The sequence below is a fragment of the Ambystoma mexicanum genome, chromosome 1p (assembly GCF_040938575.1).
Source record: "Ambystoma mexicanum isolate Mex_15411 chromosome 1p, UKY_AmexF1_1, whole genome shotgun sequence".
Classification (NCBI taxonomy): Eukaryota; Metazoa; Chordata; class Amphibia; order Caudata; family Ambystomatidae; genus Ambystoma; species Ambystoma mexicanum.
Window position 1 is genome coordinate 1,008,602,077 of NC_090921.1, and position 25,752 is coordinate 1,008,627,828.

A 25,752-nucleotide genomic window follows, 5' to 3' on the forward strand; every position below is an offset into this window, starting at 1 on the left:
CTCCACCAGCAGTTTGGCTGCCACCTCAGCAATGTGGTGTGCCTGTACTGGATATTTGCCAAGCAGCCACGTGGGCTTCCTTGAACACGTTTGCTAACATTACTCTTGGACTGAATGTCTGGTCAGGATGCTTGTTTTGGCAGGGCTGTCCTTTATTGTTTTTGGTTTAGATGGTGTCCTTGTTATCCTCCAGGTTGTTGTACTGCTCTGGGAGCCTATCATAGATGAGGATTCCGTGGGAGGAAGAAGTCCATTAGAAGAAGAAATTACTTGCCTCAATAATGTTTTTTCTGATCCCATGAATTCCTCATCGCCCTACCTACCTGCCCCTGTTGGGGTAGCTAGTACACCTTAGTTCTGCGGTCCCTCAGCGTCAAATGTGCTAGAGGAAAGGGTGGATCTGGGGTTACTGGATGAGGCGCCTCTATATATGCTGGCCCCGATATGTCCAGTGCGTAGAGGCGTTGGTCAGAACTGACAGGGAGCCGCGCTGCACGACCTGGTGGTGGAAAGGTTTCTGAAGAGCAGCTAGACCTGGGAAGATATCGTAGATGAGGAATCCCTGGCAGGAACGTCCATCAGAAAAACCATTACCAAGAGGTAAGTAATTTGTTCTTTACACACGGGCATACAGTTATCAATCTGAGGTTGTTGACTTTGAGGAGTATTGTTGGTAGCCAGTATTTGTAGTTTAGGGGTAATGTAAAATGAATGCCACCACCCGTGCCTCAATTTTGGTAAAGAAGTTGCAATACTCTGGCCAAACGACTAGATGATGGACTATGTATTACTTACGACTCTAAAACATATGCATGTACCAGAGACTATTACTGAAAATGTTTGCTCTCTATTTGTTATGTGGACATTCATGTATTGTTACTCCATACCCTTTTTCCCCCCTTGCTTCCCTCTTTAGATTGTCTTTACTACTCTTAAATCTACTCCTGGTAGATGGGCATATTCGGAGAAGCCATGCAACCTAGATTTGGATTGACCTCTTGCACCTTAAACATATAGGGTATAAGAATATTCTTTGTCCTTTAACCACCCAACTCCCCTCCTGACAGTGCTGTTTTTGCTGTAATGCCACAATTTACCAATTTGAGGGTCAGGTAGACTTGAGTAACCCTGCTTTCAACATGTGGGTTGACTCTTACACCCTGATTAGAGGCAGAGAGGGAAGTTCCTAACAGCTATATTAATATGGATTTATGATTTAGAATTGGCATAAATAACTTGTGATTCAACATATAGATTTTGTCAGATTTTGTTCTCAACATTTGGTGGAATCTCACAAAAGCGGCGACTGGCTAATAAAGCACTTGTTTTTGTTGTTGTTACTTTGTCACATAGGCTCTGAATGAATCCTTGAAGCTACTGAAGACTCATTCACCTCAAACTGCTGCCATGCTCTTCAGTGTTGACACTGAAGCAGGGAAAATCACCTGCTTATGCCAAGTACCACAGGTAAAGTCTTCCATGCGGCTGATGTGCTGTCATATCAATCCATTGTTTAGTAGTTCTTTACCATCTTGCACTGTTAATCCAGCTACTGTTTCTATCTCACCCATGATAAACTTGTGCACTGACATGTAACTCACCTGTTCTTCGACTTGGGATGTTATAACTTTCCTACTGAAAATAGATGGTGTCTTTGACCCCACCTATTTCTGCCAGTTAACCACGAGCTTAGTAGTCTGTCTACTTAGCCCTCCATCTCAAAACTGGCCGGTTGTACAAGGCGCTAGTCCAGAACGAAGATTTATCCTGGCAGCGTTATGGAGACTAGGGACATTAAAATCCACAACTTGGTCCTTTCAAAACATTTCAGTGCTGACTAGCTGTGTCTTAAAAGGCCTCTCCATTAAACCAGGGGCTTTGTACAGCTTCAGAGGAGCAATGAGGCAAAAAGTAAATGTGCCATATACATAACATGGCAACACCACAAATTACTCTAGTTCTCCAGCATGGGGTCTGGCATGGATTCACATGCTCATGAATATTCCCTTTCGTCAGGCTGGGGATCCTCTGTAAAAGAACAGTTTCACCTTTGTTTACAAACTGTCTTTCTCCTATAAACCAATCACTGAGCTCTGGTTCATGCTGCCCCCAGCCAATGACTGCCTTTTCCCTAAGCCCCTCCTCTTGCAGCCATATCCAGATTTTTACTGTACGTTCAAGTGTTGGGAGGCCTCGTGTTTCGCTCTTAGAGCTTTCTGCGTTTTCCACGGTATTTTGGTTGGAAACCCCTATATTTGTTCAATTGAGCCAGTGGGCTCCATCGTTTGTTCATCCGATTAATGGGGACCCTTTTTTCGGCATCTTTCATCGCCCCTTAAGGGCGAAATCATTGAGTGGTTTCTTCTTGGAAGTTTCCAGAAGACTATCGGGCCTACACTGCACTGGATCATGTCAGAGGAGAAGGGCGGGGTGTCCCTCTTCAAGCTCTGCACCAGCTGCGGTTTGCAGAATGTTTACACGGACGACAAGCATTCCCAGTGCCTTTTATTGTCTTCACCCGACGCACAAGGAGGAATATTAGGTCTGCTGTGGCTTTTACAAGTGCATGATGAAAGATAGGCATGTCCGACTCGTGGCGTGGCTCAAAGCCAGGGCCTCCACCCCGTATGGTCCACAGGGGCATGCCTCCTTCGGATCCAGCCAGAGTGGGCTTCTAAGTCCTTTGAGGGCGCTCCATCCGTGGGGGCCCAAGACAAGGTCAAGCACTGCAAGTCCACTTCCGTTGGGGTCCCCGCGCAATCGGGTCCTGTGACAGTCGGGGTGCGTTCATCGTCTCCATCAGCCTCAGTGTCCAGCCATTGTTCCAGCTCTTCGTCAAAGAGAAAGTCAGCTACCCCGGGGAAGCTGCATGAGAACCCAGAGATAGCCAAACAGGACAAGGTATCCGACCTGCCAGTTCAGACCCAGGTGATCCAGGTCAAGTTGTCCTCTTCTATCGAGATGGTTGCTGCCGCTCTTTCAAAGCCAACAGGGGCTGACCTGGTCCAGGGCACCCTGGTGGCAGTCAGAGTGGTTCTTCCTCCCAGGCGGGAGGCTTCGGCCAAACCAGTCGAGGAGACGCTAGAAAAGAAAAGAGGCTACCGGACCTTAGCCCGATGCCGACCCATCAGGACCCAAAGAGAGGGGGCGGAGGGCCTGGAAGAGCTCCAGCGCACTGATATTTCTTTGCCCGACAAGAAAAACATAGTTTCCATCCACACCATCCCGTAGAAGGGTGCTGACTACGTCGGGGAGATGCCTGCCAGAGCTGACGTTGGCGGGGGCGACGACATAGGTGCTGGGTCCAGCGACCCTGTTCTAGAAGACGTGTACTTCCACTTCATCATACAATACAAGGGAAGCGCTACCAGTTCAAGGCTCTCCCCTTCGGACTGAAGTCGGTGCCTGGAGTCTTTACGAAGTGTCTAGATCCGGTAGCGGCCCATCTTTTGACTACAGGGAATTCATGTGTACCCATACCTCGACGACTGGCTCATCCGGGCCAAGTCAAGGGACACCGCCGTCGATCACACAGAGAGGACCATCCAGCTGCTGACGGATCTGGGGTTCTCAGTGAACTATGCAAAATCCTGCCTGACTCCATTTCACAACACGCCTGTCCTGGGGTCCTGGCTCAACACGGTATCCTGCCTGGCGGCTCTGTCGGAGGAGAGGATAGCGGCCATTTTGGGCAAGGTGCAACGGCTGTTGGCACTGAAGATCACAGGGAGTATCATCAAGCCACTGCTCGGCATGATGTCGTCATGTATCTTCTTGATCCGGCTTTTCAGGTTGCGGATGCACCTTCTCCGGGAATTCATGGACTCCCGTTGGATCCAGGTGTCCTGAAGCTTCAAGGACAGGATCGTGCTCAACGAGTTCTGTCGATTGATAAGGTGGTAAAGTGCACACTCCAACATTGCCAGAGGCACGAGCCTGTCATGATGCCTACCCCCGGGGACCCAGACCACGTCCAGCAACCCCGGAAGCAGGCATCAAGTTGTCCTAAGCAAGCCCAACAACCCCTGCTATGGCGCTAGGCTCATATGGAGAGTCAGTCCTGACGTCATAGGCGCCAGGCTCATAGATGAAAACGTACCTGATGCAGACCATGCTGCAAACTTACGTGATGCAGACCATGCTGCAAGAGCTCCAAGCCAAAGGGGTCTTGGAAGGGACTACTTTACTTAGGGACTATTTTTTACTCAGGCGGGGCTGGGTAGGAATACTTACCTGGGACGACTTTGGAGGCTATTTAAACCACGCCCGAAGAGCAGCACATGCTTTGCGTAATTCTGCACCCAGCAGCCTAACGCTCACCGTGCCTGCAAGTCTGCATCCAGCCTTCTGCCACGCCCACCTCGAGTTTAGAGATCCTAGAAAAAGGGAGAAAGAAGGAGAGAAGGTTAGAACAAGGGCAATACCTTTAATCCTTACCTGAATTCCCGATCCATCGCGCTTTCGAGCTGGAAAAAAGAAGTTATTTTATGCGCGTCGCCTCGCCTGCTGCAGCGCCGCGCTGAACTCACCGGCCTTCGCAGCATCTTCACATTCCGCTGCATCCTCCTGCATGTTCCCGCCGCACTCCGGCACCTAAGGAGAAGACAAGAACAGCAAGGTGAGCCAAGGGAATACACAGAGGAATATTAGTTACCCCCCATAGACTTACCTGATTTTACCACTGGGGGTACTATTCCTCTTCACGGGTCGGCGCAGCTTCCACTGCATCTTCGCCGAACCCCGGCCCCTAAGGGGAAACAAAAGGACAGCAAGGTGAAACAAAGGGACTAACAAGGGGAACCCTCCTCACCACAATAGACTTACCTGATTTTACCGCCAGAGGTATTATTCCCCAAGACTTCATACTTTCTCTCAGTGCCTGAATAAGGGAGAAAGCAGCATGTTACATATTGACATTATTTTATCGAACTGTGTTGGAAAATACAAATCCTTACCAGAATACTATCGGTTGCCACAAGGAACTCTTCATTAGGGTCAAGCTGCAACCTGCAAGGAATCGGACAAGAGTGAAAGTCGGGCATTTGAACTCTTACAAACTTTATACTTAAGGCGTCTTGCTGGGAATCTCAGAGTCAATATTGTTCTGGAACTCGCCGATTCCTTCGAGCCAGTGAAGCAACTGGTTATCAACACGCCCCTGCGCTCAATGCAAACCATCAGGTGAGACTATAAGAGGGGACATCAAAGGCGATCAGTGGGGAAAACAGCAGGGGTGGGGTAATTTACGCTCAACTCCACGGGTGGTTAATTCCCTTTCTCCATTTTCAGAAGAATATTCCTACGGGCCAAGCAAACGAAGCTAGGTGGCCCAGTACAGTCCATCATCTCGGCCCTACACATAACATTGGTGGAGACCGCAGCTGCCCAGTTCCGATCGACGCCTCTGTGGGAGCCAGGTGAGCGTAACACGAACTTCCGGAGTCCCCCGTACCTGGAGGGGTGGAGAGCATACGCCGGTCGTCTCCACGCCAGAGGCCTGTGGCTGCCAGGGTAGAAGGCACTACATATCAACATCCTGGAACTACAGGCTGTGTTTTGTGCCCTGAAGTCATTTCTGCCGTCCCTCAAGGGCAATGTGGAGAGGGTCTTCACGGACAATACCACCATGGTGTTTTACATCAGGAAGCAGGGGGGGAACCAGATCCCCGGCGCTCTCATGGGAGGCGCATGAGTTGTGGCCCTGGGCCATCCCCTAGGGTATTTTCCTCATTCCTTTTCACCTGGCAGGAGTCAAAAACACTGACACCAACTCTCTCAGCAGGTAGCTGCGCTGTTGCCACAAATAGGTGGTTCGGCAGGATCAAGTGGACAACCTTTTCCTCAGATGGGGCAGTCCCCAGATCAATCTGTTTGCGAGGTCGACGAACACCAAGTGCTAGAGGTTCGCCAGGAGGTTCCCTCAGCCGGGGAGCATGGGGGGGACGCATTCTCCTTCTCTTGGGAAGTCCTGTTCCTGTACACGTTCCCTCCGTTGCCACTGCTATTATCAGTCATCAGTCAACTTAGACGGTGCCGGATGATCCTGGTCCTGCCCATGTGGCAGAGGCAAATCTCGTACCTGGACCTTTTCAGCCGGTCAGTGTCCCCTCCAGTCAAGCTACCAGTGGTCGCTGATCTTCTCGCCAGGGAAGGAGGCGCGATCCTGCACCACGACCCAGGATCACTGAACCTGAAGGCTTGGCTCCTGCAGCATTAGAGTTCGGTGGGTATGAGCTGCCTACGAAGAAGTGTTACGGACACAAATGAAAGCGTTTCGCGACTTGGTGCCGGTCTCAAAAGATTAACCCTTTGAGGGTCACAGCCCACCAAGTCCTTCCGTACTTGTTGGCGTTGGCTAAGTTGGGGCTGGCGCACGCCTCCATCAAGGTGCATCTGGCGGCTATCTCCCGCTACATCAGGTCTCCGGGATGGTCTTCTCTTTGGTCGCACCGTCTAGTGATGGAGTTCATCAAAGGACTGTTCCGTTCGTTCCCGCCAGTGGAGGCGCCTCCCCCGGCGTAGGAACTCAACGTGGTACTGACTCGGCTCATGGGTCCCCCATTTGAGCCGATGCAGCAAGCTCTGCTTAAGTTCCTGTCTTGGAAGACCACTTTCCTTGTGGCCATCACTTTTGCCAGAAGAGTAGGTGAGATCCATGCCATGTCCTGCAAGTGGCCTTACTTGACTTTGTACGAGACATGGGTGGTGCTGCGGACGCATCCCTTTTTCATGCCCATGATTCTGTTGGAATTTCATCTCACCGAGCCCTTGGTGTTACCTGTGTTTTTTCCGACACCTTTGTCGCCGGCTGAAAGGACTTTGCACTCGCCAGATGTGGCTTGAGCACTGACGTTTTATGTGGCCCGCACAAAGACTTCTCAACTTTTCGTGATCTTTGGTCCTGGAACCATGGGAAGGCTTTGTCCAAGGCTTCCATCTCCAGATGGCTCTCCGTCTGCATCACTCATTGCTACCAAATCTGAAGATGGCTGCCAGAGGAGGGGCTTAGGGAGAGTGCAGTCATTGGCTGGGGGCAGTATGACCCAGAGCTCAGTGTTTGGTTAAGAGGAGAAATACAGTTTATAAACGAAAATGATTTTTTTTTTCTTTTACCAAGGATTCCCAGCCTGACGACAGGGAATATTCATGAGCATGTGAATCCATGCCAGACCCATGCTGGAGAACAACAGTTATAGGTAAGTAACTTGTTCCTTTTAGCGATCTGGGAAGAAGACTACTTGAAATTAATGTATGACTATGCAGACTTATGAGTACAGAACCCGATAAAAAGCTACAGAGAAATGTTTTTGGGGCAGGAGGCTGGATTCAGAATAATACATTTTATGTAAACATGATAGTTAAAACTAAACCTCTGATTCGACTCCCAACTTACTTAACTAAATTTCCTAATGCAGTGCTCGGAACAATTTTCTTTTAAGAGCACGTTTTAATTTGCTGCCAATTCAGAAAGTTGTGGGCATTGTGCTAAATTAAGTCTGAGTCTCATCTGTTGGTACTGCAAGGTTTCATCGGAGAAAGAAAATCTAAAACACCTGCTGATTAAATGCCCGAATTTTGCAGTGCAAAGGGGATTATTTTTAGGTATATTCATAAAACATCAAGTATTCTCCTTGGATGAATGGTGGATCATAAGTGGAAATTCAGTTGCACTATTCCTGGCGATAGCTAAATTTGGAAATCCTTTGAAGTTTATTGTGTATACTTTGTTGAATTGTATTTAAAGAGAATTGTATTTTGTAAACTTTTAACAATGTGCATGATAAGAGAAAAATTAGTGTTTTAAATTTTTGTAGATATTTTGGCTGAAGATTTGCTTGCGCAAGTCAAACGCTTAATAATAAAACACAAAAGACAGTAATTTCCTCTATGCTCTCGACCACTTGTTCCCCGTGTAATTAACATGCCGAAAAAGAGCATGGGGGGGGGATGCACAGTAATGTCACTTTTTCTGGGATAGCCTAAAGCATTTTGGTACACATCTGGTGCTGAGCACCCCATCCCTCTTCCATCCAAAAGTCTGTCTGGGGTGCATGAGCCCAGATGGCCATGGCACGCAGGCCCAGGGTCTCACTTGAGGTACATTCACATGAGTATAGGTTTAGCTGCCTTAGTGCCCCAGCCTCTGTCGTGCTGTTAACCTGCGCACCAGCATCTGTTTCCAACTACTGTATGGCTTTTTTATGTTGGCCACTAGGTTACAGAGGCTATAGTCACGATCTCTTTAAAGAATGGTTGAAAGACAGTTTAGCTAAACAGAAAATGTTGCAGTTGGCTGGGGCTACTGACTGCTGTCTCAAGTCATGCACAAACACTTCACTGGCATTGGAATAGAAACCTTCCCTATTAAAGCTACACAAATACTGGTGCACCATGCTACTGCCATTCCATGTAATTTCTGACCTGTGAAATCTGTTAATAAATCAGTGTCTGTTTGCTATACTACTAGGATTACCACTCCGTTCTTTGATTCACCTGCCACTAATCCAAAGATGTGATCCCGCACAGTAGCATTAATGTGTCCCTGCCCTGCCAAATGTTCCATTGTTTTGTGAGGATAAACACTCATTGGGTAGTGCTAATCGCTCTAACTAAACCGATTTATAACTTTGTCTTTATTAACATTCATTTCAGGAGACTGCAAGCAAGGGGCTGAAAGCCAGTGAGTGGGTCCAGGAAGTGTCTGAGTTGATGGACGGCAAGGGAGGAGGAAAAGAACTCTCAGCCCAGGCGACGGGCAGAAATGTAGACTGCTTACAGGAGGCGCTGCGGCTGGCCACTGATTTCGCTAAGCTGAAGCTTGGGGACTTGAAGAACTGAGTCTTTTCCATGAAGTTAACTTTCTGCACCGAATTAACACACATAAGGGAATTAGTCTTGCCATCCAGTCATTTAGAGTTTGGGATAGTTTGCATTGTTGGGAATAGGATTTCACCAGATGGAGATTGCCATACCAGGCACCATTTTGAAATTGTTCTTTATAAGGACTTTCGTTGCTTATTTGGCATCTACTTAAAAGGAGTATATGTAATTTGTTTTCTGTGGCTTGAAACAGCCAAGAAATGTCTTGTAAATTGTTGGACTCCTATTTGGTGTATGAGCCAGGGCAGGGCTTTTCACATACATGGTAGCAATATAATGGTAGGGATTCTGAGCCAGGAATCGGGGGCAATACTGGAATTGCATGGTTCAAGTGTCTAACCAACCCCCCTTTGTACCCTCCTTAAATGTTAAGTTTCTTCCTTCCTAAATGTCTTACCTTGTCAAAGTTGTATACTCTTATACGAAGACCCTGAACTTTGGATTCAAGTGCCTGATGGGCAGGGCTTGCAAGTGCTCTCCCCCTAGCACAGTTTGGCAGTGCACTGAGTTGCTAGACTAACTGCTTGGATGACGCCCCTGAATTTATCTCCTGTGCTCGATCCTTCAAGCCATTCCTTGGCCAAGATTATTCACAAACTAACATGCAGCCGTGGACTAATCATGTTACATTCATTTACCTCAAGTCGTATGGGAACCATTTGTGGGGCAGCGGAATGCTTCCTATGAATGTGCTTAACTAGGAAACATTGGGACAGTGCTGCTAGAAACATATGCTCCCAGATCCATCTTTCTAATATACGTCTGCCATATGCAAAGTTTGTTTCATTAGTAACATTAATAAATGTCATACTAGCTCAAAATGAATTGCTGTTATGGATTGTTTATTGGTTCTAATAGTAGAAAGTATTAGTCATCACTAAATAAAGCAGATGCAACATGTTGGTTCTTTTGAATCTTTGCAAAAGACTGCTTATTTAATCTTCCATCTTCAGGCGTTGATCAACCACGGAACAACAGCTGCCCATAGACCATTTACATCTAGCTTTCTCTATCCAGTAAGGTCTTACGTTGAACTCCCCTGAATCTCACCTTGTACTGTCCCACAGTTTGACTTTTATCCTTTGAAAAGGTCTTTCCTTACTCCTTAGTTTGTAGTTGGCCCAGATATTTGTTTAGACTTGTCGCTCACCACTCTAAGTGGGCTCTCTGTGTATTCCCATCTGTGCCTAGTTTTTTCTTGGAGGGCTAATTTTATTTTTGTTTATTTCATGCCATCCTCGTACTCTTTAGCTTTTCTTTTGTGCAGTCACCTGTCTTTAACAATTATTCTTTCATCCATCTGCGCGTAAAAGATTTTATGGTTGGGTTGGTTTAAACTCCAGCCCAGAAAGAATGGAGCTGTGGAGTTGAACGTTTTTTCTTTTTGCCGCTTTCCTTACATTGATATCAATGGTACCTCCCAGCTTTGTCTGCTTTAGAACAGTGGCTAACTTTTAAGTAAAGCCTTTTTAGCCTTTTACCTGCTCTACTCCTTTATTTTGGGGTACTGCTATGCTGGGAGCCTGTTTCTCCCTTTCTTGTTTTCCTGTTTTTTCGTTTTGTAACACACACCACCTTATATGGAGTGTTGCATGGGTAATTTGTATCCCTATTTGACTTTTGACGGGCAATATTTTATGCATTTCTGATTCAAGAACAGGCTTGGTGCAGCACACAACCACCTTATATGGAGTGTTACATGGGTACTTTGTATCCCTATTTGACTTTTGACAGGCAATATTTTATGCATTTTTGATGTGTCAAGAACAGGCTTGTTGCAGCAAACTGTTTTACTTATTTAGCAGATGCAATACCATGCCCCTTTTTCTTTTTCCTTTTTATTTTTTTATTTTTACTACAGAATGCAAATTTGAGTACTGTTTATTCAAACTGGCTTACACATGTGGTCTAAGTCCTGTTCTTTGACCATCTTGCTTTTTAGCTCTCCATTGCTCTTGGGTCGGAAACTACAATAAAAGGGCTTTATCTTTTGCAGGTTCTGACCTGGATTAAGTGCTTTGTGTGACGGACTGTCTGAAAGTGGGCTTGGGACCATCTCTGGAGTGCCCAACATACGTCCCGCAGGCCAAATGCGGCCCTCCATTCCGTGATATGCGGCCCGCCAAGAGTGTTTACTTTTGTAATGAGATACGTACGGCCCATTTGAAGCAGTTGGCCGCATTTCATTACATAAGTAAACTGTTTGCCCAGGACTTTCTGCACCTCTATTGGAGCGGCTATTAACCTGATCTTTATCTCCATTACAATGTATGCTCCCCCCTCCTTTGCTTAGAATGAAAAGCAGTTTGAGCGATCCCTGGGGGGGTGGGAGCGAATACATTATAATGGAGATAAAGATAAGGTTAATAGTCGCAAATTATCAGGTGACGGCGAGCCATCAGTCTCCCTTGTATATTATTAATTGTGCGGATCATTCTTTTGCAGTAAAGCACCTGGGCCATTTCTTTTCTGGCGTACAGGTAGCCAAATCTTCAATAACGTGTCAGCATTTCATTACACTATGCGCGGCCAGATGAAAAATGACAGAGTGTAAATCATTTTTGGAAGGCTAAATTGGGGCGGCTGGCGTTTAGCTCGCTGCTCAAACACCATTGCAGTGCGTGCAGAGTGTTTAACACCAATAACGGCGCTCATGGAGGATTGAGGCCGTTCTGGCGCAATCCCCAGGTTACCAATTACACAAAGCTTACTGTACTGCATCAAGAGAGAGAACTCTGCAACAGCCCAGGGAGGGCTGCATACGAGGTCCAGAGTTGCACTAACCAATAGGGCAATGCCCAATAGGCCCTCACACCAGGCCATCGTAGACCGGTTTTGGGGCCTACGTAGGCCACTTTACATATGCAGTCCAGTTCGCTGTTGGTGGTTTCAAAGAATATTGCTGGCTTAATGTGTTTATTTTATTTTAGTAAAATGGCCTCATGTGATAAAAAATAAATTGGGATTTCTGATTGTGTGCCAACCTTATGTATGACTGCCTGGGCTAGAGTCAGCTGGCAGCCACTTGCTTACAATGGAGGATTCACTGCTACTCAGAAGGCAGCTGAAACACTGAATTCCCGCTGAGTACCAATGAAACCTTCTTTGTAAGAAAGTGGCTGGCATGGAGGAACCATTGTTGAATGGCAACGAGGTGGCACTTCTGTTTTCCCCAATGGAAGTGACAGCTGGACGGGCTCAGTCAACGCAGCTTGTAAGGCGAGCGCTGCAAAGTGCACACTGTAAGCCCCAGATCGTAACGAATATATTGCTCTGTTATTAGACTGCTGACTGGCAATATTGGGGAAGTTGCTTTGGGCTCCCCTTCTAAGTGAACCGCCGCCTGCATCCATTCTGGACTTTGTGGTCCCTGACCCATAGAGGACTGAATTCCGTGATCCTTCCAACATGGCCGTTTGGTGCGGAACGCAGCTTGCCAGTCTTTGCGCACTACATACAACTTCCTACAAAACAGTGACGCCCCTGCGGCTCTGCGCGTCTCAACGCTACTGCTCAGTGTAGACTGACGTGTGTCGACTGAGTTCGCTCGGGGTTTCCTTCCGAGTCCTGTTTCCCGATTCCTTTGAATTATCTTCCTTCCCTTTTCCTTCCTCAAACTTCCTTCGTGCTTCTTCCTTTTATCCTCGCCTGCGCTCGGGTCACGGTGTTCTGTGCCTCCGAGCTCGACATTGTTTCCTTCCTGGTTCCCGGTCCTGGACTTCTGAACGCCTCCTGGTGTAGGACTGCTATCCTCACGCTGGAACCCAAAGACCAGCACACAGCTCTGTACAAATCCCGGACCGTGAGAAGGAAATCATCCAAGAAGGTCGCAAGCAAGGAAAAATGGGTGAGAAGGGGAGAGACTTGTGACACCTTGAGGCTCGAGGCCCCTTTCATTTGAAAGGTATGGGTACCGTCCCTGTCGGTAAGGACCCTTACCCTGTCGACAGATCTTTAAGTTCCAAAGTCATTTTTCGCACATGTCGGTGGCTAACGGATACATAGCGTTTTGGCAATAAAAGCAACAAAAACTTCTTGCCATTTTCACAACATATAGTGCTACATTCCAGGAACTTCCCGGACAGCATTTCTTTTTTTCTTAAGCATAAATAACTGCTTTTGTTGCATTACATTGATGCATTTAATTTGTTGCATGAACCTATTTTGCTGCACATGTTAGACTAACACTCATGCTAATACATAAGTAGGTTTATATGTACTTGCATGGCAATAGCTCCTCTTTTGGGTCGGTCCAAAAGGAATGACCCATGAGGCCTGGGTGTCAGGTGTGTGAAGAAAAGTTTCACCAATTTATTATTCCACTTTAAATTGTGCTGTCAGGCATAAAGCTCCCAGACTCCAGCTACATAGTAGAGAGGGCCGGTTGAAGAGAGTAGAAGTCATGTGGTGGTCGTACGAAGCAGACCAGCCTTGCAGGGCAGTGGCGCCCAGGAGGGTGTGCATGAGCCTCTGCAGACCTGCCACATGTTGAAGAAACTCACGGGGGAAAATGGGAGAAAATAGAGGACTGCAAGGGTGTGCGGGTGGCACCGCGGCCCTTCAAGCAGAATGTGCCCTGATCCCCTCGCCATAGCAATGTGTGTGAGAGAGGGAAAGGGTGATAATGTGAGATTGGACAGTGTGGGCGTAAGTGAGATACAGAAAAGGACGCCAGAGATGGGGAGAGTTAAGGGGAAGTGACAGAGAGGGAAGATGGAGATGAAGAAAGACCGACATGAGTGAGCAGGTGGTACAGAGAAGACCAGGGAGAGAGAATGAGACGGATATAGTAACATGGGGAGAGAGAGAAAGAGGAATAGTGGAGAGAAAGACAAAAAGAGAAATGGTAACATAGGGAGAGACAAAGGAATATGGGAGAGAAAGAAAGACAGAGAAAGAGATCAACAGAAATAATAACCGAGGGGTAGAGGGAGACAGAGGAAGAATCGAAGAGATAGAAAGACAGAAAAAGAGAGAGACACAAATGGTAACATGGAGAGCGAAAAAGAGAGAAAGAGGGGCAAGAAAGAAAGTGAGATGGAGAGAGACGGTGAGTACTGTTTTTTCTCATCACAGTATTTACTCTCTGAGGCCCCGTCTTCATGACCAGGATGCTTTTTCTATTTCCGTTTCATTTTCCTTGCTTCACACCGCAATCCCCGCTTAGCCACACATTAGTAGTCTGGCCCACTGTACGCGGCGTCAAAGGTACATTTGGCCCTCCAGGAAAACAAGTTGTGCATTCTTGGCTGTAATCCCATTCAACACTTTATCCAGGAGATGTCTGTTGCTGGGCAGATGTGAGTTGATGGCTGTCAATGATTGGAAAGGATCTAAGTGATCCGACCGTGGCTGATTTTGCCACGGTCGGAACGTTCGCATGAGAAAGGTGCGAACTACCAAAAGTTTGCACCTTTCTCATGCGAACACACGTACATACTACGGGGGCAGCAGGGGTTTCCCCCGCAACCTCCGCTCACTATATTGTGAAGTATAGTGAGAGGTGTGTTGCGGGGGACGCCCCCGCAGTCACTTGTTTTATTTTTTAAACTTACCTGCAATGCTACCACCAAAGGTTCGCATTCAGCAAAAAAAAAGGAAGCCACACTGTTGTGGCTATGGTTGTGCCCAGGGGCTATTGCACCAGTGAAAGGGCAGAAGAACTAAGATTAAACACAAGGTACTGATGCAGGCATATAATGGCCTGAGAGGAGGTGTAATTAAATCAAAATCCTACCTCTGGCCTAAACCTATGTGAACTCATTAGGGTAATACCATCTACATGTAGTTGATATACATCCTATTCCAAAACATCAAAGAGAGAAGTCATACAAATTTGTATGTGTGAAAGAAAAGTTTTTTATTGGGAAATCGTGTATCAAATAGAGGCAGTGCCCAAAAGAACATATGAGCGTAAACAATCAATAAAACATTTTTTGTATGTAGTTCAAAACATTTTTTACTAAACAATATATTGAAGAAATCAACGTGCAATAAAACTAGACAAAAGATCAAAGTTTCAAAAGAGAAAAGAACACAAAACACAATCATTGAAACATGGTAAAAAATACATATCATTTGTACTTTGGTATTGTGACATCCAAAAGATCGTCCGAGACAAAAAAGGTTAACAAGTACTTTTTTGTGTAGTCATAGTGAGTACCGAGAGAAAAAATTCCAAATGTAAATGTTTTTATACAACTTTTGGTGTTCGAACCTTTGGTGGTAGCATTTTTAGAACTTTTGGTCCTTGCGGACCTTTATTGTCAGTAAAAAGGTACAATCCCATTGGAAAGCCCTTAACCTGTTTGAATGATGCAGATCCTTTCTTTTAGTGGGCTTTAGGAACCCTCAAGTCTGTATTTTGGATAACAGCCCTCCGGCCATTCTAGAGGTTGCATAGTGGAGCCAATAAACTGTACAAAAGACTGCACTGAAGACCCATATGACTGTTGCTATGAACAACCAGCATTGCCAAAGCAATCTACTGGTGAAGTCCTACTGCCTCTACTTTAACCAGTGAAGACCATTGACTGTGCTTTCCTCCTGGATTAGTGAGATCAGTCAGTTCTGCATCCTACACCAGAATCCTGCTATCTGTGTCTGTCAAAAGTGACCTGGGACCATCCTATGGGCCTAAGAACAATGCACTTGCTGCTGCTCTCCCGCATGAAGAGAGACACATCTCGAGAGGTAATGCACTCCATGAGTTGGGTGCCAAAAGTTGAAAGGGAGGAGAATCGGACATTGCACAAGGTCGATGTTTAACTCAAAGTAAGCATAAAGAAGTGAACCATAATTGGCAAGAAGACTAGTATAGAGCAATTAGACCAACAAGATAATTCAGCACAGGGTCAAGTACACATTGAAGTACAATACATACAAAATTATATTCAAACCTATATCAAATAGGAAACCAATCTGAGGTGAGCTAGGAATGATGAAATGCATGAAGAATATTTTAAACCAGGGGTGCACAACTTAGTTTGCCAGAGGGCTGAATGTACCTTGCATGCTGGCTATAGTGAACAGAAAATTAAAGGTGGGGGGTGGTAGTCGGGCGTAACAGGAGGCTTTTTTTAGATCCCCCCCCCAAATGTAATTAAACACCTGGAAAAAGAAGTATTTAGTGGTTTAATTGACATTATTTATGTATCCTATGTCCCTTGAAACCCCACCAAACAGCATGGCCGTGGTCCACCTCTATCCCGCTTACCCGCACAAGTGGCATGGCCCATGTCCCCCTGTTCCCCCCCCACCAAACAGTATAACACTGGTCCCATTTTTTCCTCCTTGCCCCCCAAATGGAATAGCCATGGTCCCCGTATTGCCCCCTGAACCAAACAGCATAGCCCTGGTCTACCACTGTCCCCCCCAATCAACATTGCCCTTGCCCACTTCCCTACCAAACGGCATGTCCTATGCCCCACCACACCAAACAGCATGGCCTATGCCCCCAACCCACCAAACTGCATGGCCCTGGTTCCCCCTCAATCCCCTCCGACGGCATAGCCCTGGCCCCTCCCTACCCCCCTCTTGCAATGGCATGAGCCTGGTCCCTCTATCCCCCCAAAATGATAGATGTCCGTATCTGATCCGCATCAGATTTGCCTCTACTGCTTGGGCGAGGAGCATGACACCCAGGATTGCAGGTTGTCAGTCCATCAGGAATGAACAGCAAATAACTTCACCTGCGTCCATAAGACGAAGGGTGAAGTTGCGCCATCACGTTTGAAGCCGCAAAGCACGGAACAACGAGCCAAAGATTGGTCGCCTCCCCTCAAGGAAAAGAACCTTGCAAGAGACCCCGCTCTCCAAGAGAACCTCACACCAACATTCTTCCTCTTCAAAGAAGAGCTACCGCTCCAGAGCCGGCAGCTCGGGTACTTTTTTATGACCCTTTGTTCCTGAGGAATGGCAACAGTTGTGCCTTAAAATGCTATTGCCCAGGCACCGGTGGCATCAGCACAATTGGCTCTGGCGATGGTGCCATTTGCCTCAGGCTGGACTCGTTTCACTGCATCTTCTCAGACCGGCAGGGTACCCAGTGGGGATCATTCCCTCATGCCTGAACCCAAAGAGGGACGAGATTGAGAATGCGTTGAGACCTTTCCGCCGGTTCCGATTTAGTCATCGGTGTTGCGGGCGCCAGGTCTTTCTGGAATATGATCCTCTTCCTTTCAAACCCTTCACAATCAAGATGTTTGACATTTATGGCAAAGAGGGAGACCAGGTGGCACTTGGGTTGGAACCTTTGATCTCCAGAAATGAGACTTCCAGAGGAGTTCTATGAAAAAGATGAAGACATCCATGGACTGGCCTCGGATCTGGTCTAGATACCTCTTGGATGGATATTTTTCCAGCCCCCACCGCTGGTAGGCTTCAGGCATCTTTTCAGAGGCTAATAAATAAGGCAGCCGAGTCCCTAGGCTTCTTGGTCCATCAAGGCACAAGAATCAATTTGAATTGACGGACATCCTGAAGACCCCAAGATGGAAGCACTGCTACCCTTCAATGTGTCTGTGGAAGCCTCCGTACTAGAGGTGTAGGAAAGGCCCACCTCTGCACCTGCTTTTGAGAGGGAGCTGGCTAAAAAGCATCATTCTGCCCTCTCAGATTCAGCGTTCTTGTCAACTCATGCCTGTCCTGAGAGTTTAGTGGTACAGGGCATGACTGCAAACGTGAACTCATCCACCTTTAATTCTCTTCCACCTGACTGGGAGGATAAAAGGCTGGATGCTTGCAGGAAGGTTTTTACATCGAGCAGGCTTGCCTTATGTGCAATTAATGCTTCTTGTACCTTCGAAGTTCTCTTTCGTTCTGCAGTCGCAAGTGGTCAATGTGGCTCAACACATCCCCGCGGGGGAGATGCGGGACGGCTTCCTATTTAGGGTCACAGATGGCAGGGAAGTTTCTCGCCAGATGCTGCAGTCATAACTGAACACTGCTGACCAGCAGATCCATATCAATGAGTATGGTGGTCAAGCATTGCTCTTGGATGACGATGGCTGCCTTCGCACCATGTCCAGGCTAAACTTCTGAACATGCCTTTTGATGGATGGATGGAACCAAAAGCTGATTATGCCCTCCAGACATTTCACTCATCAAAGTTTATGGCAAAGTCATTGGGTCTAGCCGTACAACACTCTGCGCCTTCGGCAAGCGGTTGAGGCCATGCACTACTGGGAAGAATGCAAGGAATAAGATTCCCAAGAGGAGGAGTGCCTGCAGCTACCGCCCTCACTGCACCACAAAACCTCTGAGATTTATCTGCCACAAATCACCTGTGGTGGGGGGGGTTGGATATTCCCTGTTCAGCTCAGAATGATCGAAGACCACGTCAAATGACCTGCAAGGCCCAAGTATTGAGCAGGGCTATTGCGTCCTCCAGACCATAGCCCTCACTCCACTCTTTGCCTCTGGATCACGTCCTCTTGGAGGAGGTATGCCCGCCTCCCTGAGTGCGATAGAACTGGTATGCTCGGAACAAAGCAAGGGGTGGTATTCTACCTACTTTCTGGTGCCGAAGGAGGATGGGTTTTGCATCAGATATTGAATCTGCAGTTGTTGAATGTGTTCCTTTGCAAGGACAAATTCAAGATGGTTACTCTAGCCCAGATCCTGCAAGCCCTCCATCTGGAGGACTGGTTGGTATCACTGGACCTTCAGGATGCCTACTTCCATGAGACTATTCATCAGAAAACATAGGTTTGTAGTGGCCCAACATCATTACCAGTTCACAGTCCTGCTGTTCAGTCTTTCTTCGGCTCCAAGGGTTTTCACCAAGTTGCTAGCAGTGGTGGCGGCCAAGTTGCTAGCAGTGGTGGCGGCTCTCCTCAGGAGGGAGATTATTCATGTCTTTCCCTACCTGGATGACTGGTTCATCGGAGCTCGCTCGTCCGACTTAGCATCGGAGCACCTGCTCTGCACATGCAGTCTGTTGCACAGCTTGGACTTTTCCCTGAACTTTAAAAAGTCTAAGGTTTCGCCATCCCAGTCCTTCTGGTTTATCGGAGCAGTCTTGGACAGTCGCCTGGGCAGGGCATCCCTGCATGAGGACCAGGTTTCAAACATCTCACAGATGGTCAATGTCCTCCAATCTCAAGGGCAAGTCCCTGCCTCAGGCTTTCTGCCCTTACTTGGCCTCAAGGCCTCCTGCATCCTAATGGTTCCGGAGGCAAGGCTGCTCATGAGATCGATTCAGTGGCCTCTACGTTGCCAATGGTCGCAATTTCAAGGCCATATGTCAGACCTGCAGGTTTCAGACCAGATAGCTTGGGATCTTGCATGGTTGGCCATGAGACAACTTTCAGAGAGGTGAGCTGTTTCGTCAACCCTGGCTCCGAGTGATGGTAGTCAGTGATGCATCCGACCGGATGGGGCACTCCTCTGTCAGACCTGACAGTGAGCGGGCTGCAGTCTCCCTTAGAGTCTCGGGAACATATCCGTTTGCTGTGGCTGTGAGTGATCAGACTGGCCCTGGTCACCTTCCTCCCCTCTGTGGGGCGCAAGACTGTGCTGATCTTGACTGACGACCCAGTAGCCATGCACCACTTCAACGGGGTGGTGTGGGGTCCTTGCCGATGGGCAGAGAAGCAATGCGACTGTGGTTCTAGGCTCTAGAAAACAGTGTATGGTGGCTGCCCATCTTGCTAGAAGGGAGAATGTCACAGTGGATGCCTTGACCAGACAGATGTTGGAACTCTGTCAGGAAGGTCTGGAGGAGATCTTCTCCTTTTGGGGAACATAGTGCGAGTTATGCTCCTGGGATTGCTCTAGTAAGTGAGCTCTGGGGGACGCACCGACGGTCGAGTATATATTCAACCTTCTTTATGCGTTCCCACCGATCCTGGTTAAAATAGATTTCTAAAACCTGGCCTTGTGGGCAGATTTCAGGAGGCCACCCTAGTTATATTGAGCAGGGTAAGTCTGAGAGTTTACCCAAACCCAATCAAGGCAAGCGTGGAGAGTGGTGAAGGCTTAGTCGTGAGTGAGTGAGCGCGGTCAGGGGTCCACACACACAGTGAAGCACACAATGGGCCTCATTACAAGTTTGCCAGTCCGGTAACTATGGTACCGGTAAGCTTGCCGGTACTGTAGTTACCGGACCGGAAAACCACGAGTTCTGCTGACCTGGCGGGCGTACCGGCACCCGCGAGCAGACACTGCCGGTAGCACCGGCACCATTCTGAATGGTGCCGGTGCTACCGGCCTCCCCATTCCCATTGAGCCCTCTGGGGCTCAAATGGGAATGGGGAGTAAAAGTTTCCAGCCCCTGGCAATGGGGAAATACAGGGTCCGGCAGCGTCGTAATGGCCCTGTATTTCCCCATTGCCAGAGGCAGGAAAACTTCACAGGTTTGGCAGCAGCCTGCCGGTTCTACCGGCAGGGCTACCGCCAAACTTATAATGAGGCCCAATAATTCTGCTCAGACCGGCAAGCACAAAAATACACTATATTCCCAAATCACACTAGAAAAATGAATCAAGCAGGTAATCCTATCACACAATACTGTTATTAAACATATTTCTGATGCTTGTTAATCTGCTTAAAATCACATGCTGTGCATATGGTCCAACATCCAGTGGTAACCGCGGAGTATTGCATCTCGTCTTTCGGGGACCGAAAGGGGACGTCTGCATAGGCGTGTCTGTAACACTATCCCTATCGTGACGTGTAGTGCACCCAAAATCCCTCACGGGCCAAGGTCCCTCAGATTGTTTTTTTCCCCCCAGATAACTGGTCGCCCTATAGCGGAGCTCTTACATAAGAGACATTGTTTATCCTAAACCGACTTGTCGGTTATTCCCCGTTAAGTCATTTCGACGGCAAGAACAACTTCAACTAAGACTGCGGGGAACTTGTGTACGGCGGTGGATTTCGGCGCCTAAGATCCGGCGGCTGAAGCATCCACGTGGCCGGGCCTTCTGGGTGGCCTTCACAGTAGGGAGAGTGGGGTTGGGGTGGCCACATTTCCCTTATGTCTTTCCTCTTTCCCCCTCTAGGTCTGGTCATCTTTCCCTTTATCTATGGAAAGGACTTCTTTTAGTTCTGCCTGAAGTGTAGGGTCAGATACTCGAGGTGGAGGACTAGCCATCATCGTCAAAACTAAACTCCAGATGAGACTCACCCCCTCACCAACCATTGAATCTTGTGAGATAATGTCCACCAAGACACCTACAGCTAACTCACAAACCCTTAACCTTCACTTGATATACAGACCTCCAGGTCCAATCAAGAATTTCATAGAAGACTTAACTACCATCCTATCAGAAAACCTTAAAGATACTACTCAATCAATATTACTAGGCGACCTCAATATTGGCTTTAATGATATCAACGACTTACAAGCCACAGCAGCCTCCAACACCCTAACAGAACTGGGTTACACACAAAGAGTGCTTGAGCCCACCCATATCAAAGGGAGAACCCTTGATTGGATTGCTGACCACAACTGCATTATAGCCACTCTCACCATCTCACCCCAAATCTGGTCAGATCACCATCTAATCTCATTCTCCTTGGACACTGCCACCCCCAAACTGCAACAACCGTGTGCACCTCCTGCACTTACCAGAAACAAAAAAAACATGACACTAGACAAACTACTCCCCGGCATCATGCCCACTTTGGACGCTCTACCTGACAACCTTAACCCTAACAGCCTAGTGGAAGAATTTAACAATATCATGAACAAAACTCTTGACAACATCGCACCACTCAAGCTCAGAAACAGCAAGCCAAAGAACCACCTGAACAACTGGTTCACCCCTCTCTTAAAAAATCTGAGATTAGAAAAAAGGAAATGGGAAAATACATGGAAGATTAACCCCAGCCCAGAAAATAAACTGAAATTAGCTAAAATCTCTTCTCATTACAAAAAAGAAATCATCTTAGCTAAACAAGAGACCTACAATAACAGAATCACACAAGCCAAATCAAGTACTAAAGAACTTTTCACCATACTCAGAGAACTGGAAAACCCAATAACACCTCAAGACAACTGTCTTAAAGATAAAAAGTGGTGCTCCGAAATCCAGCAAGCCCTCTCTAACAAAGTCCGAAACCTCCAAAAGAAAATAGAACTAAAACGTGAGACCCTAGCACCCAATATATTACCGCCTATCAAGACACTTCCTAACTCCAAACCCACTACGCAATTCCACTTCTCCAAAGTCTCCATACTAGAAGTAGAGAAAGTAATACTCGGTCTAAAACCGTCCAACTGCAAAGGAGACTTATGTCCAGCACAACTCATCAAAGATGCCGCACGAGATCTAGCACCATTTATCACCAAGTTAATTAATGCCTCCTTTACCACAGGCATTATCCCCAGTAACTTAAAAGAGTCCTGGGTGCTCCCACTCTTAAAAAAGGCTACTCTAGACCCCACTATACCCACTAACTATAGACCTATTACTACGGTACCGTTCCTTCTGAAGATACTGGACAAGGTGGCATATATACAAATCCAGAGCTTCCTGGAACAAAACCAACTACTAGGCTCCCGACAATCTGGCTTCCGCCCTCTTCACGGTACAGAAACTGCATTGATTGACCTGAAAGCCCAAATAGACAAAGTAAGAGATTCTGGAAAACCAGCACTCCTCCTGCTACTAGACCTATCGGCCGCTTTTGATTTAGTGGACCATAAAGTCCTATGTAACCACCTAGATTCAGCAGCACACTTCTCCACTGAGGCTATAGCATGGATACAATCCTTCCTCAGTGACCGCACCATGAGGGTTTTCTCACCTATAGCAGCTGCAGACCCCATCCCTATTACCTGCGGTGTGCCACAGGGATCATGCGTTTCACCAACGCTATATAACATATTCACTAAGCCCCTGTTTGATGATCTGGACCATCTGGGTATCAGGTATACCAACTACGCTGACGATACCCAGATCCTCCTCCCACTCACAGGGGTTTACGAAAAAGATCTAGCAATGGTGAACAAAATATACAGCATCGTTCAGGCATGGATGGCAACCCATGGCCTATGCCTGAACGATGATAAAACTGAGCTTCTTATCCTAGGCACCGCACCCCTCATCAAAAAACTAAGCTCAAACTACTCTTCCTTCATCATAGATGGGAACTGCATACAAGTTGCCAAAGAAGTTAAAACATTAGGCATCTACCTTGATTCTACCCTATCATTCTCCAAACAGGTAAACTCCCTAGCTTCCTCGACAGCCTACACATGTAAGCTCATTAGAGCAGGAAAACAATTCCTTTCCCAGCACAGTTGTCTAACATTAGCCAGAGCCCTTATCATCTCTAAACTAGATTATTGTAACGCACTGTACATAGGAGCTACTAAATCTATCATAAACAAAATCCAGATACAGCAAAACAAGGCCCTCCGAGCGGCATTGAACATCCCCAGGAGAGAACACATTACAGTAATAAGAAGGAAACACAAATGGCTCTCCACCCATGAGAAAATCAGACTCAAAACTGCATCTCTCACATACAAATCCCTACACAACAAAGCCCCCCAATATCTTAAGGACAGATTCACCAGAACACACCCCACAAGACAAACCAGACTTGCTTACACCAATCGCTTACAAGTACCACGCTTTAAACTGACCACCATAGGCGGAGCTAGCTTCCCAGTCAAAGCTGCTCAATTGTGGAACGAATTACCCACTACTGCGAGGCTAGAACACTCCTTTTCCAAATTCAGGCAAATTGTAATCAACTGGCTAACGACAGCAACTGCTAATTGAACCCATGATAATGCTCACGCCTGTTTGCTACACAGTATCTGCACCATACGATTGTAAACTTGTATTGTAAACTTGCACCTGTAACTGGTAATGTCTGTAACTGGTAATGTCTGTAACTTGTAACTGTAACCTGTAACTTATGCTCTAAGCTGTACATATTCTTACTTTCTGCGCCCTTATACCCCAGGGTCCGGTGCGCACAATAAATTCTAAACAAACAAACAAACCCTTGGAAGGATGAACACAGGACGTGCAACTCCTGTCTCCCCTTTGATCACGACGAGAAGCGGTGTGCGGCTTGTAAACTCCTTGGACCTATGACCCTTAAGGAGCGCTGTGTAAAGCGGTGGTCCACGTACGGTATGTCGCGGGTGGAACCCTCTTCCCCACCGCCGAAAGTAACGGGGACACCTCCGATGACCAAACATCCATTGCGGATGTGATAGAACTCGAGGCGGACACTTCTAGGTCCGCCACGCCCGTCCCCGACCCTTCAAGGCCTGACTCTGATCTCGCTTCAGGGACAACACCCGGCGACAGGGGCGTACCTGCACATTACACTAAACACACAACCCCTACACCTATTTCGACGGATTCCTCTGATCGTTCAGATCAACAGCCTTCCCGCATCCTCAGCAGCGTTTTACGACTGGGCATTCCAAAACAAACAAGGGCGCTACCCCTAAATCAGGTTTACACGTCAAGGCGCGGAAATCCGACGGTCCCAAAAGGCCCGGTAGGCCCAAAAATTACGACTAGGCCTCAAGGCGAACAACCGACCGCTAGGCCTTATAACGCCGCGGTAGGCGGTAAGTCTACTGATAAACCTTCGGACCCATTAACTCACGCTGATTCAGCAGTAATAGAACATAGTATCGCAAGAATTACTTTGGCGGTTGGGCTTATTCCTGTTCCGTCGAAAAACATGGGGCAGGGCCCGGACAAATCTTTAGATATGTCATGGTGCCCCGATTCTCGTGATACCTATGAGGACAGTCAAGAGCCTCTTCAACACCCTGAGAGACAATTTTCAGCGCCAAAGGACGGAAGACAACGCTTTTCCTCCCGTAGGCCCTGCTGGTCCCCCTAAATGGACAAGGGAGAAATTTGAAGGGTGTATGGACCGTCTTGAAAAAATTATCAATTTTTCAGAACACCCTTCCCCGAAAAGATCTTATGGAGAACCAATCTTCAATCTGCTTCACATTGCCAAGAAGATCAGCCCTCTGTCCCCGTCCATCATGAAGACATTGTGCAGATGGATATTTATCAGGACATTTACAGTGAAGATGAAGACCCTTCCTTCCTGCAGGGCTACAATGAGGACCAGGCGGATGCCACGGACAATTGGGAAGAAAGCCAGCAAGTGGGGATGGACCCATGGACGCTCCCCCAACAAGATCAGGACACTGATGTATTGTTCCTGGATTCCCATCCATCCACCCCGGCTCGCCAGGCCTCGCCTGTGGACGACCAAATGGCCTTCAATACCATGTTAAGGAAGGCAGCTGAGCATTTTCAAATCACTACTCAATAGTCGGTTCCTGAGAAGGACTTTGTATAAGATATTCTTAAGGAGAAACCACCCTCTAGCCAGGCTATTCCCCTCCTTAATTCAGTTAAGAGAAGATTGGCTCCCTCCCTGGTGTCACCAGCTCAAACCCGGGCAGTGATCCCAAGAGTAGAAAAGTTATTTTGGCCAGCTCCTTCGGACCCTCAATACATTAAAGGGCACACCACCCCCGATTCCCTGGTAGTGACTACTACCTGGAAATGGGCAGGGGTACCCCTTGCTACGGGGGAGGCGCCCCCAGATAGAGAATCCAAGAGGTTATATGCCCTGGGTAAACGGGTTACCTCGGCTGCCGCATGTACTACACGCTTAGCGAATAACACTACGCTGCTGGTGAGTTATGCTGACGCTCAATGGAACCTAGTACAGGAAGGTCTCCAAGAGGTCCCAGAGCCCATCTGGTCGAAGCTTCTCACTATTGTGGCCGAAGGCAGGCAAGTGAACCAGAATGTAATAAAAAAACACTCTGGACATGGCTGAAACAAAAGGCAGGTTTCTGGCCCAGGGAACCTTACTTAAAAGGCATGCTTGGCTTCGTACCTCAGGGTTTAAGCCTGAGAC

The 25,752-nt window shown here is 47.5% G+C and overlaps 1 protein-coding gene across 1 annotated transcript in view; it reads left to right on the top strand.

The window, feature by feature from the left end:
• The window catches only part of AARS1 (alanyl-tRNA synthetase 1), a 751,871-nt gene extending 742,077 nt beyond the window's left edge, over nucleotides 1-9,794 (top strand). The window contains exons 20-21 of the mRNA XM_069655037.1: nucleotides 1,354-1,467; nucleotides 8,653-9,794. Of these exons, the coding sequence (XP_069511138.1) occupies nucleotides 1,354-1,467; nucleotides 8,653-8,838 (300 nt within the window). The 3' untranslated portion in view covers nucleotides 8,839-9,794. The remainder of the gene's footprint in view (nucleotides 1-1,353; nucleotides 1,468-8,652) is intronic.
• The last annotated feature ends 15,958 nt before the right edge of the window (nucleotides 9,795-25,752 follow it).